The sequence below is a fragment of the Vitis riparia genome, chromosome 5 (genome assembly GCF_004353265.1).
Source record: "Vitis riparia cultivar Riparia Gloire de Montpellier isolate 1030 chromosome 5, EGFV_Vit.rip_1.0, whole genome shotgun sequence".
In the NCBI taxonomy this organism is placed as follows: domain Eukaryota; kingdom Viridiplantae; phylum Streptophyta; class Magnoliopsida; order Vitales; family Vitaceae; genus Vitis; species Vitis riparia.
Window position 1 is genome coordinate 5,044,775 of NC_048435.1, and position 17,953 is coordinate 5,062,727.

General features: G+C 33.0%; 2 protein-coding genes across 2 annotated transcripts; both read right to left on the reverse strand.

The window, feature by feature from the left end:
* Window positions 1-2,473: 2,473 nt before the first annotated feature.
* LOC117914665 (FCS-Like Zinc finger 8) lies at window positions 2,474-5,262 on the reverse strand. Its single transcript, XM_034830093.1, has 3 exons — window positions 4,375-5,262; window positions 3,427-4,280; window positions 2,474-3,055 (listed from the first exon to the last, which is right to left on the reverse strand). Exons 2-3 carry the CDS (start codon window positions 4,242-4,244, stop codon window positions 2,950-2,952), a joined length of 924 nt encoding a protein of 307 aa, XP_034685984.1. The 5' UTR covers window positions 4,245-4,280; window positions 4,375-5,262; the 3' UTR covers window positions 2,474-2,949.
* Window positions 5,263-15,286: 10,024 nt separating this feature from the next.
* On the reverse strand, window positions 15,287-16,714 carry LOC117914482 (uncharacterized N-acetyltransferase p20-like). Its single transcript, XM_034829825.1, has 2 exons — window positions 16,540-16,714; window positions 15,287-15,576 (listed from the first exon to the last, which is right to left on the reverse strand). The coding sequence occupies exons 1-2, from the start codon at window positions 16,712-16,714 to the stop codon at window positions 15,287-15,289; spliced, it is 465 nt and encodes a 154-aa protein (XP_034685716.1).
* Between the last annotated feature and the right edge of the window lie 1,239 nt (window positions 16,715-17,953).

The window sequence follows — 17,953 nt, forward strand, 5'->3', positions numbered from 1 at the left end:
TATACGTACCTCATTCGTGAAATGACGTGCATGTCCTTAATAAAATTACCATTCTAGTGCCACCCTCCAGCGATTGACGCGTGTCATCTAATGCTAGATTCAGGTTCGAGCTGGCCCATGGACCGGCATAAGCCCTTAGGCCCATCTTGATGTGCGCCTATCCTTTCACAGTATATATATATATGCTCGGTTCTGAAAAGTTTAAGGAAAACGGGAGAGTAAAAAAAATTAGAGAAGAAAGGTAGAAAGAAAGGAAAGATGAAGAAAAATAAAAAATAAATTTAAATTTAAGTATATGCTTAATATTATTTTCGGTTGAGAGTTTATACAATTTGCCCTTAGTGATCCAATTATAGTAACTCCGACATGAGATTTAATCTTGGTGAACTAATTTCAACTATTCAAAACAAATTTTCTCATATCCATTAATATAAAAACCAAGTTAGAAATTATTTCACATTATTCTAAAGATTAAATGATCCAAATTTAGCTTATCACCTCAAACAACCAACATATCAAATCAATAAAAATTTATAAGTTAAGATAAACAAATGAAAAGATGAAATAAAAATAAAGAAACAATAACACTAAGATTTCATGCTAAAAACCTCCAAAGTGAGAAAAAAAATCATAGGTTTCTAAGGGATCAAAAGCATCCACTATGAAGAAATAAACCGAGTACAATGATTTACCTAGTCCAATGATTCAATCCTCTTTTGAACCATTTACCTAGAACCATCAAACTTCAACTACCCACTTTCTTCTTTTGGAGTATATTTATTGTCCACACCAAGTTAAATCTAGACCTTTTCTTGAATCCATCCGAGTTAAACAAATGAAAAGATAGAGAATATGAAAGTAAGAATGAGACCTACACTAAATTAACCCATTTTGAAATATCTTTTCTCACCCAAAAGATGATTTTCAATTCAACATCCATAAAATTTTCTTTCAAACCAAATACCCCCAAAATAGATCAAGAACTAGAAACTCAAGGGAAGCCACCTAGCCCTCACAATCATGTTACCCTCTTCTAAAATAAGGTATGAGTAGTAGGGTTTTAAAACTCATCAAACAATTGAATTTTGTTTTGAAAAAAAAAAAAGAAAAAAGATTTTGCAGATACGATTGAATCCTAATTGATTAGACGAGACTATGAAATTTTGAGTACAATAGAAATTATTACCTTTAATTTAATTTGATCGATCGATAACCGTTAATAATACTCTAAAATTTCAATTCCATTTTCAACAAAATAATTGATTGATCAATGTTGATATCATCTACCACCTTAAAAACACGTACTATTTCCTTTAACAATCTCTAATGATGAATAATTTGGAAATGACAAGAATTCAAGGAAAATGATTTGATGTAATTGAACTAAGAGAAGACAATGTGAATTTTAACCCGCAATTGAAATAGGAGGACATCATGAGAATTTTGACCTGGAATTAGCGATACACAAAAACGCGTACACTGACAACTCGTGTCTTTTCACGACTGCTCCAGCCTCCAACTGTTCTTCCCATTCCTCACCCATTCTGCCCTTTATGGTCATCATTTGCACATTGGCCCCTAGACTTGTATCAAGGGTCGCGAGTCTTCCCGTGGTCGCCTCGCACTTGTGCGAGTTGGCATCATGGTCACTGTTTCAGGCTTTTTGTCAAATTTCCACAAACAACGCTAATATGCCAAGGTCCCTTGCTTTAGCAGATGGCATGTATGGTTTTTTGTCAAATTTGCACCCACATCATATTGGATTAAATGTTTTGTTTCATCATACCAAACTCACAACTTGACCATTTTGCTGTGGGATTAGTTACGAGAGCTGGCATCAATGGTTTAGTTATAGTACGTTTAGTCATACTGCAGCAGGTCCATGCGCACCGGAAATGGCATGTATGGTTAAAAGAAAAGGTTTTGGATACCATCCTATGTGATGCCCAACTCCCAAAATGAGGGTTTTTCTCATATGGCAAGCAATGAATCAATGATGCGTGCTCTTGACAAATGACAATTCAATCCAGCTCCCACTTCCAAATCCATGGGCTTGGATCATCAGTAGATTGAATTTCGGCCAGTTTGAGCTTATCCAGACAGTTCTCCTGACCCAAAATGCATGCATATATCTTTAAAGTTAGGTCTATCCTCTACAGCTATTTTTAGCTGCTGTGATGATCCATGGGCTGGATCATCAGTAGATTGAATCTCAGCTAGTTTGAGCTTATCCAGACAGTTCTCCTGACCCAAAATGCATGCCATATATCTTTAAAGTTAGGTCTATCCCCACAGCTATTTTTAGCTGCTGTAGTATATGTATATCACTGAATATTCCCTTCATTGGTCAGTTTTATACTGAGCTGTGTCATAAACCAATAAAATGGGCCTGAATAAACTATACAACAAATCTTCATCAAATGGGTGTCATCAGAACGCAAAAGATTAGGACAAAAAAAACTAAGGAATCGGATTTTGGTCCTTAATTATGAGATGGGCTTGAATAGATAAATTCAAAGTTTCAAACATCATCGATATCATTACCAACTTTCAAAACCAAAAACTGTGGACAAACCCATCAGCAATCATCCAACAAAATCAACTCTACAATGTCTCAGCCTTTCAGCCCCTCTGTTTCTACAAAAGAGAGTATTAGAAACACTAGAAAGGAGAGAGAATAAAAAAAGAAAAAGAAAAAAAAGGGAGGAAAATGAGGGAAAAAGAACACTGAAACCGATTCAATGGATGGATGCTCGAATACCATCTTGTTTTTTTTTCCCCCACTAATTCATATGTATATGTAGGTATGTGCCGTTGGAAATTCTGTCTCCACGAATATGGCCACCCACTCTAAATGATGATATAGGATTTATCCTTATGAAGTTGGTAAATCTCTTGGACGAGATTGATTTTAGAAACAATGGAGAGGACCAGAGATGGGTATAACTATCAGGAACAAGTCCCATAAACATCACCACCTTCCAATATTTCCATCCTCTCCTCCAACATAATCTCCCGCTGCCGGCATTCGCTGCTGCAAAAGGCTTTCTCGCCCCTGAAATCACACAAAAGAATGATCAGACATCACAATCAAATTCACCAGATGCACAAATGTTGTAAACCAAATGGGTCCAATCAAGACTATGTTTGGGATACTTAATCCTTGGTTGTCATCAGTAGATTCCTACGGATCAACTAATAATCGGAAGTGGGTGTGTCAAAATTTAAACTGAATTTCCTTTTCAAGAACTCAAACATGGGGTGTTCTACCAGCCCAACTCCAACTTTGGCCAATATGTATCAAAAATATAATCCAAATAAGAGCACAAAAGATTATATGAAAAGAATGTAAACAGATGCTAAAAGAGGGGGGCGGGCGGGCGGGCGGGGCGGGATTGTGGTGGGGTGGGGGTGATTGGGTCTAACCTGTAAATGTAAATGTCTTTTCCCTGCCCAATGTTTTTCCTGCAAGAGTGGCAAAAGTTGAGGAAACTTTCCGGGAAAACATCGTTTTCTTTTCTTGATGCAGAGAAGCCAACAATGCAGTTGTCAAAAATATGGGTAGTTCTGGGATTGGGTCCATGGGATATAACACAAGTGTAATCTTCAGAAAGCTCCATTTCGGTGGCGGAGAGGCAGCCAGTGAAAATCCGGGGAGAGTTGGGTGCTTCGAGGCCGGTATTGGCAGACCCAAATCCTGATTTCTTGGCCGGAGATTGAGACAAGCAAGGGGAGAAGGGACCGAGTTGAGAATTCCTAGTTTTGATGCCGAAATCGGCTGGAGATTTTGGAGATTCGGCCGGAGAGAGGACTGAGGGTGGGAGAGGAGGGATTTGGATCTTGAGCTGTGATCCAAAGAGAACCATTCTGCTTTCTGGTTTGGAGAGTTTTGGGTCGGATTCGTCATGGGTAAGAGCATCTACAATGCCGAGACCAATCATTCTGGAATCCAATTTGTCCCAGTGGCGTCTGGGTTCGGGTTCTGAGGGTTTGATGGTGGACGTGGTGTTCGTGAAAGGGTTTCGGAAGCCAGAGAACGGTTTGCTGTCAAGTATGGAGGTTGGGCTCATCATTGTTTCAGTTTCAGAGAAGACCTTCGAGGAGAAACCAGTGAAGAGCCGTGGAGAACTGAAGAAAGATGATGAAGGGGGTCTCCTGTATTTGTCTGTGGGGGATGGTAGAGAACCGCAATCCGCCATTAGAGCTTGTTTGCTGGTTGACGCTCTGGACCTCTTTCTCAGCATAATTCCTCTTGATTCAAATAAACCACAGCAGTTCTACTGCAAATTAAGAAGATAGAAATCCAAAAACTAAGACTTTATTATCTGGAAACGAGGTTCAAAGATAGACAGACGGAGTGACAGTAGAACTCACCTGAAGAGTTCTATAATTTTACTCGGTAATCGCCATGGATTACAGGAGGAGGGTAAGAGCAAAGCCACCTTCCAGCTTCACCAGCTCCAGTCTAGAAGAAAGGCGTGTTTTTAATGGCGTTTATACAAGAGAGCGATCGATCAAGTGATGGTGAGATAATGACCAGAAGCATCATCTTCACAGAACCCAGAGACCCCATGCCTCTGTAACCTCCATCCCAAACAGAGTGAGAAAGACCAAGAAAACAAGGGACACTTTTTCCCCGATTTTCTCGCACTTTCTTAGCTCTAATATATTTATTTCTTCTGAGCAAATTAAGAATCAGTCACCGACTCAGAATCGACATGCAAACAAAACCTCACGAGTCATGATCAAAGCACAGACGTGCATCAGACAGGCAACAAAAAAAGTTTGTATTTTTGTTCTTTTTTTTTTTTCCCCTTGCTTTTGCTTTTCTCTTTTGTTTACGTCCTTCACTTCACTGCTATTTCAGCAAAAATGGTTTGTTATCATCAAAAGATTCAAGCCCTTCAGATGCAGACAGTACCCATAAATCAAAAACCCCCCAACATCAAAACAAAACTAAAACAAAAAAGAAGAAAAGGGAAAAAAAAAAAAAAAGTGTTTATCGCTCCTCTCTCTTTCCTTTTCTGTTTAATGGGTCTCTTTCTCTGCTCTTCATTTTCAGTTATTTTTCTGACTTGCCATGAAGTTGCAGAGAAAAGTGCGTGTGTTATAGAGAGAGAGAGAGAAGCAATCGTGGGAATGAGGAGAGTGGGGGTTGGTGGGTGATATAAAGAGGGGTTTTTGTGCGTGGGAATCAGTGGGTTTTGATAAAACCACCTCTCTCTCTCTCTCTCTCTCTCTCTCTCTCTCTCCCCACCTGAAATGGCAATTTTTCCACGTCGGATTTTGCCTGAGAAACTCCTCTTTCTCCCTCTGTGTCCTCTGGTTATGGATTTCTGATCGTCGTTCTTGCCATGGCAGGATGCCCAATATATAAAAACCGCTCACACACTCGTAGGCTGACGCCACACTACTTCGTTTTCTCTTTACCCCACTCTGCAATGGGTCGGCTTACCTTCACTCTCCAGCTAAGCTTCAGAGTCCGTGCATCACGTGGTCAGCATATGGTAGATATCAGATTACCCCTGATTTTCCAAAACAATTTTATTCTTTCATATTTTATAAAATAAATATTTATTTGAGAATTGTGTTTTTACATATATTTTAAAAATATTTTTATATATGATATTTTATTTTAAATTATTTTTCAATTTTCATAGATATTTTTTAAAGCAATTTTTAAAAAATAATTAAAAAATGCTATCTAAATTTGTCAAATTTTATTTTAAGAATAAAAAATTATAAAAAAAGAAAAACAAAAAAGGGAGCCAAGAAGCCAAATTGGGAAGCCGAGCGAAGGATGAGGTTAAACGTGTAAAGCGGAGTCGCTTTTTACCGCACAGAAAGGGGGTGGAGAGGGGGTTGGTGGGGCCCACACATCTGTTTACCAAAATAGGAGAGGTTCACGGACCATGCTGTACACCCTCCTCCTCCTCCTTCTGTACCCATCATCATCATCCATTCATCACCATCATCAGCATCGTCATCAAGCCCCAAGCCCCATCACATCTACATATAAACCCATTATTTATGGGCCCCACTTTAACTCCAGTTAGCTCCGATTCCTTCACCCGCCCCCACATCATCATCTCGACCCCACTTCATTATCGTATTTCCCACAATTGCCCTTCCAGCATTCATCTATTTACCACGTGATTCCAAAGTTCAAACACCCCCCTGGCTTAAAAGTTCTGACCCAAAAGATTCTTATGGCCCCGCCCCAATTGATGCCCTTCCTCCACCCGGATCCGGACCCGCTCTTTTCTGTTTTCTTTTTGAAAGTGGGAGTTTGAAGTAGAGGGATTGAGAAAGTATCCGGATGAACCGGGTTGTGTTCTCTCGTTTTCCCGTAATAGTCGCCTCCAAATGCTAAAGCTTAGCAGGTTCATCCGGACCCACATGACCCAATTGCATTGAGGGTGTTTTTGCTACGCCTAAAGTTTGATATAATTCGTCAATACTACACCAATTCAATACGTTTTACGTAAGTTTTGATTGAGAACAAATAGACACGAATTACCATGCAGGTGTTTTGGCCTTCCAAAAACCATAATTTTACATCATTTAAAATAAAAATTATTTTCATCAAATGGAATTTCCAACAAAACAACCGAATAAAGAAAATTATTTTTGTCTACAATAATCTTGATTTAATAGATTATAAATTAAAATTTATAAGAGGTTGTTTTAGTGAATTCTCATACAATAATTTATAATTTTTTAAACATTTTTCAACTTTTTAAAAAAATAAAATTGGATTCATATATGCAAACTTGAAAAAACAAGTTTTTCAATTTATTTCTATAAAGATATTGTAAAAATTGTAAAAATTCTTCAATTTTAAAATTGTTAAATAAGATAATCTAAAATAAAAAATAAATGAAAAACTCTCATACTTTTATAAAAAGTATAAAAAAAAAACGCATACATACTTAATCCCATATATATTTTTAATAGGTTGGCCTCATAAAATAAACAAATAAATAAATAAATAAGCCTAAATATAATGGTAGATGGAGTGTGGTATTTGCACTTAGAATAAACTACAAACTAATTCCTATTTTTATTTTTTTAAATAAAATTAATATCAAAGAGAAATTGTAGTAATGAATTTTCCAAAAGTTCTTGAAAAAAAGTGTTCCCTTTCAAATATATATATTGAGGACTTGTAAATAGCTTATTTGAAAATAATTCAAATATTTAGGGTTTATTTAAGAATATTTTAAAAATAGTTTGTAAAAAACAACCGTTGAAAAAAGTAGTTTTATTATATTTTTTGAATTAAAAGTTGTTGGCACATGATCAACAATTTCTTTTTTTGACTAACTTTTTTCAAATAAACAACAAACTTCCTATGATAAGGCGTGTCTGAATAGTTTTTTCGAGGAAGCCCTCAACATCAAGTCGGTTTTTGAAATATAAGGACTCTAGTTTTTTAAGGAACTTTTATCATACCTTAATTCTAATATCTCATAGTTTTGATTGTTTTTGAAATATAATAACTCTAACTTTTTAAGAAACTTTTATCATACCTTAATTTTGATATCTTATAGTTTTGATTGTTTTTTAAATATAAGAACTCTAGCTTTTTAAGGAACTTTTATCATACCTTAATTTTGATATTTCATAGTTTTGATTTTTTACTATTTAAAATGCTAATAATTAACTTTATTAATAAGATTTTCAATTTTAAAGTCAAACATTTACACTCATATTTCTCTCGATGTAACGTTTCGAAACATTTATTACTTGTGCAATGAATATAGGCATTGTCCCAACAATCTTTTGTTTGTTTGAAGCATGAATTGGAAAATGAGCTTTGGTCCAGATGAATGTGGATCCCACACAAATCTATTTAGAAATTTTAGACTTTTAGTTTGCTTTTAATGCTTTTAAATATTTTTAAAAATTATTTTTATTTATAATGCTTACTTTCAATCATTATGCATATTTTTTGTATTTATTTTTTTAAAATAATCCTTATAAAATAGGTAAATAATTAAAATATGTTTTAAAACTTTTTTCCATCATAAAAATATTTTTTTTTGAAGAATATAAATTTTTTTTAAAAGTAGTTTCAAATATGATCTTATAATTGTTTCTTTTATTGAAAAATAATAATAATAAAATTTATTTATTTTTATTTTGGAATAGATATTCAATTTTTAGTATTTAAGTGTTAAAAAAAATATTTATTTTAAAATAGAATAGTCAAGGGTATTTATAAGTACTTCGATATAAAAGTTCAAAAAAAATTAAAAAAAAAATTAAAATAGAAGATAGGGAATATTTTCAAAAAAATTTAAATGAGGGGCCCACCTTCCAACCCACGCTCAGTTAAATCATGAATAAGGTTTATGATCCCAAGGTCAGCCTTTTTCTGACCTTTTCCACTGCACGCGCCTGGAGCCCGCGCCTGGAGCCAAAGCCAGGAGATCATAACGCGCACTGCTCTCTCACATGTTCAACAGCTATAATCTGTTTTATTCTCCAAAGCTGGAGGGCATCCCAGCCGTACGCGTGGAAGGATTCCGAGGTGGACCTACGGAACAGTCAAATCGTACGTCTGAAACTTGATTCAGACTCTGATTACAATAATAAGAAAAGTACTGAAATCAATCAGATGGGGGTGAGTGAAACTGCCAACGCCCATCCCCATGCAATCTATTTCAAAACCTAAATTGCCCTCTACGTTGCAATTTTTTTTTTGAAGTGTTTTTTACTTTTACCGGCATGCTTTTATTATTATTTTTTTTTATGAGAATTAATTAATGCTTGAGTATTAAAAATGCTAATTAATAAACTAAAATCTTAATTTAAAAATTTGTAGAAAAAATAAGAAAGAAAATAAAGAGAATAAATAAAATTAAAGAAAAATAAAAAAAATTCAAATGAATAAATTATTTTTTATCAATTATTTAACTTATTTCATTTAATTTCATTGTTATATGTGAAGATTGAATTATTTAAGAAAACATCGATTTCTAATTAATTTTAATTATATTTTATTTTTATATTTTATAATAAACTAAACACGAAAAATAACTGTTTTTTAAAATAACTTTTTGGTTAAAATGCAATTTTTACTTGTAGTTTAAATAGGATTAATTTTATTGAGACTCTTGAGATTTAACACTCTTATAAATTTATTTGTTTATTAAATTTAATTTTTTTAAATGATTTAAATAAAAATATTTTACATAGAAGTATTTAATAATTCTCTAAACACTAAAGTTTATTCTTTAAGAAATAAAATTTATATATAAAATATATTTATAAAGATGTTAATTAATAAAATTTGAGATCGGTGGTGACTTAATGTATTTATACTAAACTTAAGACGTCTGGATGAAATTAACTCTTTTAAATGATTTGAGAAATTGTTTATTAATTTTTCTAAATCAAGGAAAGTACTTGAGTGTTTAAATGAAGTGATTGCAACATTACACTAAAATATTGATATAAACTATAAAGCCCTAAATATTCATTTATTTTATTTCCTTCAATTATTAGAGGTAGAAAAAAAAAAGGGCAATCATGGATGGGATCAAATTATAATATTTAACAAAGCATTGATTAACCTAGGGTTTCTTATAATCTCCTTTGGGCCCTCTACTTTATACATATACCTAGCTACATTACCAACTATTTAATCACACTATGGTGACATTTCTAATCTAGAAGACACCAAAACTCCCACTTGGTTTTGCACAAACTCTCACCAAAGCACACCTAATCTTAGGTTTTATTTTAATCCTTCATTAACCAAAAACCAAGATTACATGAAATAATGCAACCTTAGTGCACAAATCGGTGCCTGATTTTAGAATAATCGTTCGATTTTATAAACTAATCAAATCTTCATCAATATCTATAATCTAGTATAATTATTAAATATATGATTGCATCGAATATAATGTATTCATGTAGCATGTGAAAATTGTTTGATAAATAATAATTACCATATTAATCAAAGTTTGATGAGCTAATCTTACGTAGTTTGTTTTGATTTTGAGTGGATGGACTATCTCTGATTCCAAGATGGTTAAATTTTAAATTTAGATTACTTAGAATAAAGTAATAAATGATGCAAATTGTGATATACTTTCATGGTACTTTTATACATTAATATTGGAAGAGGACAACTTAAAAATGAGAGAGTTTCACTACACTACAAAATGCATTGCTTGCCATTTAATTTTTTAATTGATAAGAAATCTTGAAAGAAGATTATTCCATATTGTCGAATCAATAAGAAAACTTAAAATGAGAATATAAATAAATAAAAAGACTTGATCTCTTGGAGGTGGTTATGATCTTTAATAATTAATATGATGATTGATTTATTTATTCATTTTAACTTATTATTATTATTATTTATGTGAAATAATATCGCTTTTAAGTTTAGGAATGGATCACCTAAATAATAATGGGTGAATGTCGTAAAAAAACTTAATTTATCCTTATAAAATACTAATTAATTTTTAAATGAGACGATCTAAATCCGATCCAAGAATTAATACCAGAACCCTCTTTCTTGAGAAATGTCTTTGATTAATTGAAGAACGATACTAACAACACAAGGGTTCCACCCATAGGAGTCTCGTGTTGGGGAAGGGAACAGGCTCTAAACATTGATTAATTTTTATTATTATTCTATGTACTATTTTCATTCTTATAATTTCACCTAGTTAGAATAATATATTCAAATTCATGTGAGGTTCTTATTTTTAATTTTTAAATGTTGGGGTACGGATTTTGACAAAATCAAAACACCCATGAGAGTCTCATTACACTAAGCTAAAGCACTTCTACATAGCATGAGCTTAAGACCCCATTTTTCTAATGTTTCATTGCCCAATAGTCAATAGGGTCTCACTGACCACCCTGTTTTCTGCAACATTTTATTTTATTTTATGCAGATTTTTAAGTAAATAAGTACAAACCCTCGTGGGTTTTACCACACTAAAACAAAGAGCTTTTGACATTACATTAATCTGCTCCTTGTAAAGCTTTATTAATCTGATTGACCCAACTAAAATAAATCAAAGTGGGTTAACTCTTAACCCATGTTAGGGCTAAAATGGAAGAAATAGTGTAATGTCCACATCATGTCACCTAAACCCTTAACCTTAGTTGAGGCAAGTGAGGTTACTCTAAGCTTTTTTTTCCAATGATGTAACCCTAGTTAGAGGAAGACATTCATAGGCCTGAAGAACTTCAAGCTTATGACAACATAAAATTAAGATAGTGAGGAATGAAGATGACCCTATCTTTGTTGTGTTATTGGGGGGTGGGGCACCCCTGTTAGGGTGTCCTTTTCAAATTACCCTTTGTATTATTGCATTGGTGGTGGTTTATGTCACTTCAGGAGGACTTGGAGTAATGGTGGTGGAGAGGAGTTGTTAATCAAAATACCCACATTAAGGGCTTCTAATGATGCAAGGGTGTGCCCATACTTGGGTCCCACATTTGTTTCATCACTATTTTATATCCCTCTCTATTGCTGATGAGGATTTCTGCATGACACGATTCTTTGACAAAGGGCCCAGCTAAAGGGCCGATGAGACTTGGAATGGACAACACTCAAGATCGAATTCTAGTGCAATACCTTTGCCTTAAGTAGAAACTTCATTTACCTAAAATTAGGTGGTTTTGGAAAGATTTTACCTTCACTATACATATCTATACGTTTTTTTTTTCTTTTCCATTCTTATATGATACTACATCTTTTATCATCCACTTGTTAGAGTTGCATGGAGCCTATGAGAGGAATGTTTAAAGAATATTTTAGGTGATATGTATATTTCCTTATTCTTTAAGTATATAAGAAATTATTAAGATGATTAAAAGTCTGTTTGATTGTGTAATTTAAATATATATTTAAAAAAAATAAATAAAAAGCTGTTTTAAATTTTTTTAGTGATAAAATAAAAGTTGTTTTAACCGGTTTTTAAAAATAAAAGGAAAACATGAATCCGTTTAATTTTATTTTTAAAATTTGTTTTTTTTTTAAAAAATAAGAAAATATGGCCAAACGAACCTTAAGTTTTTAAGAATGAAAAAATAAGAAAAGATTATCGTAAAATGTGATATCATCTTATACATATTTTTATTATAATGAAAATCCACAATGATAAAATGGTCATAACTCTCACATTGAAAAATGAACTATTATAGATTTTGTGTATATCAATCTATTTGTTATTTCATACCTGTTATTAATCTTGTAGAGAAAGACTTCTTCCTAATACTACCAATTCTCAATAGAAGAGGTTAAGGGAAGAAAAATGCCTATATGTTTCTAACATGACATATAAAAGTGCCTATATGTTTTGAACATAGATTATATGCCATGTCTATTTATTGAATAGATGCTACAATATTCTCAAGTCTTTGCATTACTACATGTTCTGAACATGGATAATATGCCATGCCTCTTTATTGAATAGATGCTACCATCTCAAGTCTTTGTATAGCATATCAACACTAGAAAAAGATAGCAAAGGCATGCTCACCTCCCTTTTTTTCATTTGATTCAAGCATGGATGAAACAATAGTTCCTTCACAATTTACTTTGCCTTGTCCACATGATCAACCCCCTTCACATGCCTAGAGACACGTACATATATACTTTCACTCAAATGGAATAAGTGAAAAAAAAAAAGTGGGTGTGGCATAGCTTCTTCCAATTGTTGGAAATTCCACATGGCAACAACCAAGTGGCCGGGACCATTCAAATGTCCCCTTCCAAAGGTCTTCCAGTCATTTTCAATTCATGGGCATGTCTAATTTTGATTGGGTCATGAAAATTGTTGTCACAAACTGGTTGAATACAAGGTATGTCTTTTGCTCAATCAAGCATTCGGCCACTAATGGCCTCCATTGAAGCTTAATTTTAATACCAAGTGTGGACAATGGAGTACATTTTGGTGGCCACATTAGGGACCATTTGGTGGAAAAAACAATGTGTACTTCAAACCAAGTAAACAAGGAAAGATGGAGGGCCATGATTCGTCTTCCTCCCACTGGTTTTTGCCTAGAATAAACATCTCTTAAAAAAGAACAATGGCTTAGATTTGTGCTTTCAAATATTCCAATCCGGTTTTGATTATGTCTCTTGACCATATTAAAGAAAAGGCAAACAATTCTAGAGAAAAAGGCAAGGAGAGAAGGGAGAATATGCCCATGGTTTTGAAAAGGGTGAGAAAAGAAGAGGGTAAAAAAGAAAGAGAAGAAAAGGAAATTACATGGGAAACAAGAACACTTTGATGACAAAACCTTTGAAAAAGTCACAAACATGCATGGGACTAAACCCCTCCCCATGGCCATGATATGTGGGGTGGCCAACACAACCCCATTTGAGAATAGGTTAAGAGAAAGTTAATCATAAAGAGTGAGAGCGAAGATTGAAGAAACACCAAAGAAAGAGAGATGTCTATAGCATTAAAAGAGGAGAAAGCTAATATAGATTTGTCATTGTCTATGTGGGCTTTAATCAAAACCACTATTGGTCAAGTACATTTATTGGGTGGCTTGGCTGTTGGCAAGGACAATCTTTCATTTCTTGGCTTTTTCATCACATTAATTCTTCTTTAATTAGATTATTGGTTTTAACAATTGTCCACCCCAGTCGTTAGCCATATACATGGGTTTGAAAGGTTGGTGGTTACTGACTTTCATGGACATCTTGTCTGAGGTGATCGAATCTTTAATATAGGGATTATGTTTTTATGGGTGGCATGCTTTGTACTGATAACTGTGGCACACACTGTGTGTCCCTATGGACAAATATCATACCATGCTTCACTTAGAATATTTCTATGGTATAATCATATGCAGTTGAACTACTAATGAAATGACTATTTGAAAGATTCGATTCTTTTAATCAGCATGTTGTTTTAATCTTTTAATTTTTTTTTGGTAGTAAAATAAAAACTAGTTGTTTGTAAAAGACCCTTAACTTTGTCTATCCTGTTGGCCCGAATATCTTTGCATTATTATAATTATTATTTTTAAGTTTCTTCTTAAAGTTGGTAATAGACGAATAAATAGAAGATCTTGAAAGTTCACACGGTGTAAACATACCTAATCCAAACCTTTTTTTTTTATATTAAAATACGAAAGGAATCCAATGACCATGATGTCCCGTATCCATTAAGAAAAGAAGTATACGTTGGAAATTTTTGTAATTATGTAGACAAATCTTGAAATAATGAAATTAGAGCTTGTCTGACTTAGAATGAAAAATATTTATAAGAGAAAAGACGAGTCAATACAAAAAGATATTAAAATTAATCCTCAAATCCGATATAAAATTCCATTTGATGAACGAGGATGTCACATGAGATGATATAACTAAATAACATTATATGTCATAAATATCATGTCCTAAACAAATGAGTATCGAAAAGTTACGATATTCGACATTGATCAAGAAAAGAAATAACTCTATATAAAACTCAATTTGAGAAATGAGGATGTCTTGTTACACGAATGTTATAATAAAGCTATATCACATGTCATAAATAAGTATCATGGCCTAAACTCATGTGAGATGGAAACTTGTGTGGAACAATTTTTCAACTCAATCATCTTGACAACTATATGGGATGATGATCTCAGCCTAAGTTTTTGGGGACATAGGGTAGTGTTATAGGCTATTGCCCATTTTTCTGCATTATAGTAGTTGAATGATTTCCACTCTGTTGGGGCCAGATGTCTCTTTTAAAAGTACTTTGAGCTTACTGTAACCTGATTTGAGTTTAGGAGAGACTGATAAAGAGATGACTCCATTTATTTAAGTTGATTCATAAGTTTGAAAAGCAGAGACTGTAGGCCCCGCATGTTTTGACAATTTTGCCAAGGGGATACGTCATCACGTCTTTTCTTATCTTAACTCCCATGGTGGAACAATACCCACAACTTTGCCTACTCTAGGGATAAAAATCTAGCCCTCTACACCCCTAACTCAGACGTTGGGCTTGGGCTGTTTCAGGCCCAGATCATTGACCACACAGCCTTTGTCACTGGCCCTTTGTAATACTGAACATCTGCCCTGTAATTTCAATAGTTCTATCCAATGTGGGCTAAAAGAATCTAGACCTTGATTCCACCAGGCCCACTTGGACTAATGTTGTTCGAGAAAACAAGAACAGGAAAAGAAAATGTAACACGTTACACGCCACAGGGACAAGCAAAACTGAATAGAAGACTGAAAAAAATATTCTGTCTACCCCATTCATACTCTTTAAGCAGAAGAATGAGGATTTTTGTAAAGGCCACATCAATCAGGAATTGGGTCGGTGGACAGGAAGCCATAGATGAACATGTCTCTAACCTCACCTTTATTAAACCCGTACTTCCTCAGCAACCCTTCCTTCAGGAACCCGACCTTCTCTAGCACCCTTTGGGACCCCTTATTTTCTACTTCTACCAAGGCTTGCACCCTCACCAAATCTGGGAATTCCTTGAACACAATAGAGAGAGCCATCTTCAATGCCACTGTGACGATCCCTTGTCCCCAGTACTCCCAGCCCAGCGCATACCCTATATGTGCTCTGCATCTGTCGTCGCCTGATTCAGGCTTCACAGAAATGTATCCGATGGACCTGTCGTCCAAACATATGGATCGGCGCCTGTCGTGATATTTCGGCGATATTGAAGGATATCATGATATCGGTCCGACGATATTTTGGGATAAATATCGAGAAATCGGCGATATCTCGCGATATATCGGCGATTTCCCCCGATATATAGCATGGTCAATGTGGGTCAACGGAGTCAAATGCGCTACAATGAAGTCAAATGTAGTACAGTGCCGTGCACTTCCGAGAGAATTTGAAACCCAAACCAAAAGGTTTGGGGTTCACTCCACTTGCCATCTGGGCTAACTTGCCTTTATAATATAAAGTGCACCAAACATATATATACTTAAAGTCATTATATAAAAAAAATATTAAAAAAATATTTTAAAGAGCAAATTAATTATAATTATTTTATAATTAAATGTAAAATTTTCTTTTAATTAATTACCAAAAATATAAAAATTATATAATTTTCTTCATAATGTTTTTAATATCATTAATAATTAATTAAATATTAAAAAATTATATATATATATATATATATATATATATATATATATATATATATATATTATAATTTATTTTATATTGTTTAATACAATTGAATTAAATGTATCATATTTTAATATTAATATATATTTTAAAATTAGACATATTATAATCAAATATCATAATATTATATGTAATTTAATAATAAATGTACACTTATAAAATTCATATTTTTATCGATGCATACGATATTATTATCAAATATGATAAATCATGTTATACATATATCAAAATTTTTAATAAAATAACTTTAAAATATCTATTATACTTCTAATTATATTATTATGAGGTTTTCTTTATATTTTTATGATTTTTTTAACAATTTTAAGCTTATCGATATCTTTTTAAAAAATATCTATCCAATATATCCGTAAAATCGAAGTAGCGATATATCCGTGATTACCGATATTTTCATCCTGGGTATAGTCACCTCCTTCAAATACTTGAAGGCCTTTATCCGTAGAGGTGATGGTGTTCCATCTTACATAGCGCGTTACTCTATCATCACCAGCCCATGACATGAAGTCCTCCACATCGGAAAGCTTGAATGGTCGGAGAGAGATTCTGGAGGACTCCATTAAATCCCACGATAATTTCAAGATTGGTTCCGAGCAAACCCAGTTACCCAGGCATGTATGTAAGATGGAGTAATACAAATACATATATGTATTTGTGTTATACCCAATCATGTATAACACAAATACATATAAAACATCTTAATAAGATAATTAATTAAAACTAAAGGCTAGTAAAATCTCTAAAATTTGTCCACATCTATTCCCTAATGCTTGTACATTACACTGTTATTTTATTTTGATGTTGAAAAGATATTTTTGTTTGAAATTGACATTTATTTTTATTTAAAAATAAATAAAATTCTATTAACTCATATGAAAAAAAAAAAAAAAAAAAACTGATGATCTTTCATATTAAGCATCATCAATATTAGATTATTCAATGAAAAATATATATATATATATATATAAAACCTGAATATCAATAAATAAAAGCAAAACTTTGAAATTCATGTCGAAATTCAGATAAACAACATTTATGGCATTGAAATTTAATGTTATATTTTTGGTGATGTGTAAAATGAGTTGATCATCAAAACTAAAATTGAATAAATTAAGCGGGTCAAATAAGCAACAATGCTTAGCCACCTGACAACTTGTACCAGGATTTTGCTTGCTTTCACGGCACATGGGCTGCTGCCTGCTGCAACAAGATCTGGAAAGGGAATAAATGATGATGCTCAACTTGTTGGAATTGATTGGTCGCAATCACACACATGTTACATCCCACGCCCACGGAAGGAGAATATAAAATCAGATAAGTTATCGTACCCAACTTTAAATTTCAACCTTCAAAATATATTATTAAATATGAAAAGATCAACATTTTTATAATATAATCAAATATAAAAAAATATTTTTCGTTAATATTTTTTACTTTTATTTAGTGTTTTCAAAATACAAAGAATACGTTTAACAATAATTTTAAAAAATTTTCATTACATTTTTAAGACTTAACATATTTTATCTTTCAATTATTATAAGTGTTAATTTTTTTTTTAAAATCGCTGTAGTATTTTAAATATAGTCTTAAATATCTATTTAAATATGTTTAATTGAAATGATAAAATTGATTTAATTTTTAAAATATTTTTAATAATTTTGATTTTGTAAATGTAATACATTGGTTCAATAGAAACACGACCTAATTATGAATGTAACACGCCATGAGCTTGTGGGCCAAGCATCTCATCTCTGAAATCGTCCACTAAGGCGGCTATGATCTTCGGTTGCCCTGCTTTT

Bases quoted from the DNA above. Each gene is read 5' to 3' on its own strand.
- LOC117914665 (XM_034830093.1), bottom strand. From the start codon at position 4,244: ATGCTGAGAAAGAGGTCCAGAGCGTCAACCAGCAAACAAGCTCTAATG. The intron at 3,056-3,426 runs GTTAGACCCAAT...GTGTGATTTCAG, and splicing joins AAAGACATTTACATTTACAG to GGGCGAGAAAGCCTTTTGCA.
- LOC117914482 (XM_034829825.1), bottom strand. From the start codon at position 16,714: ATGGAGTCCTCCAGAATCTCTCTCCGACCATTCAAGCTTTCCGATGTG. The intron at 15,577-16,539 runs GTAATCACGGAT...AGCCTGAATCAG, and splicing joins TACCCAGGATGAAAATATCG to GCGACGACAGATGCAGAGCA.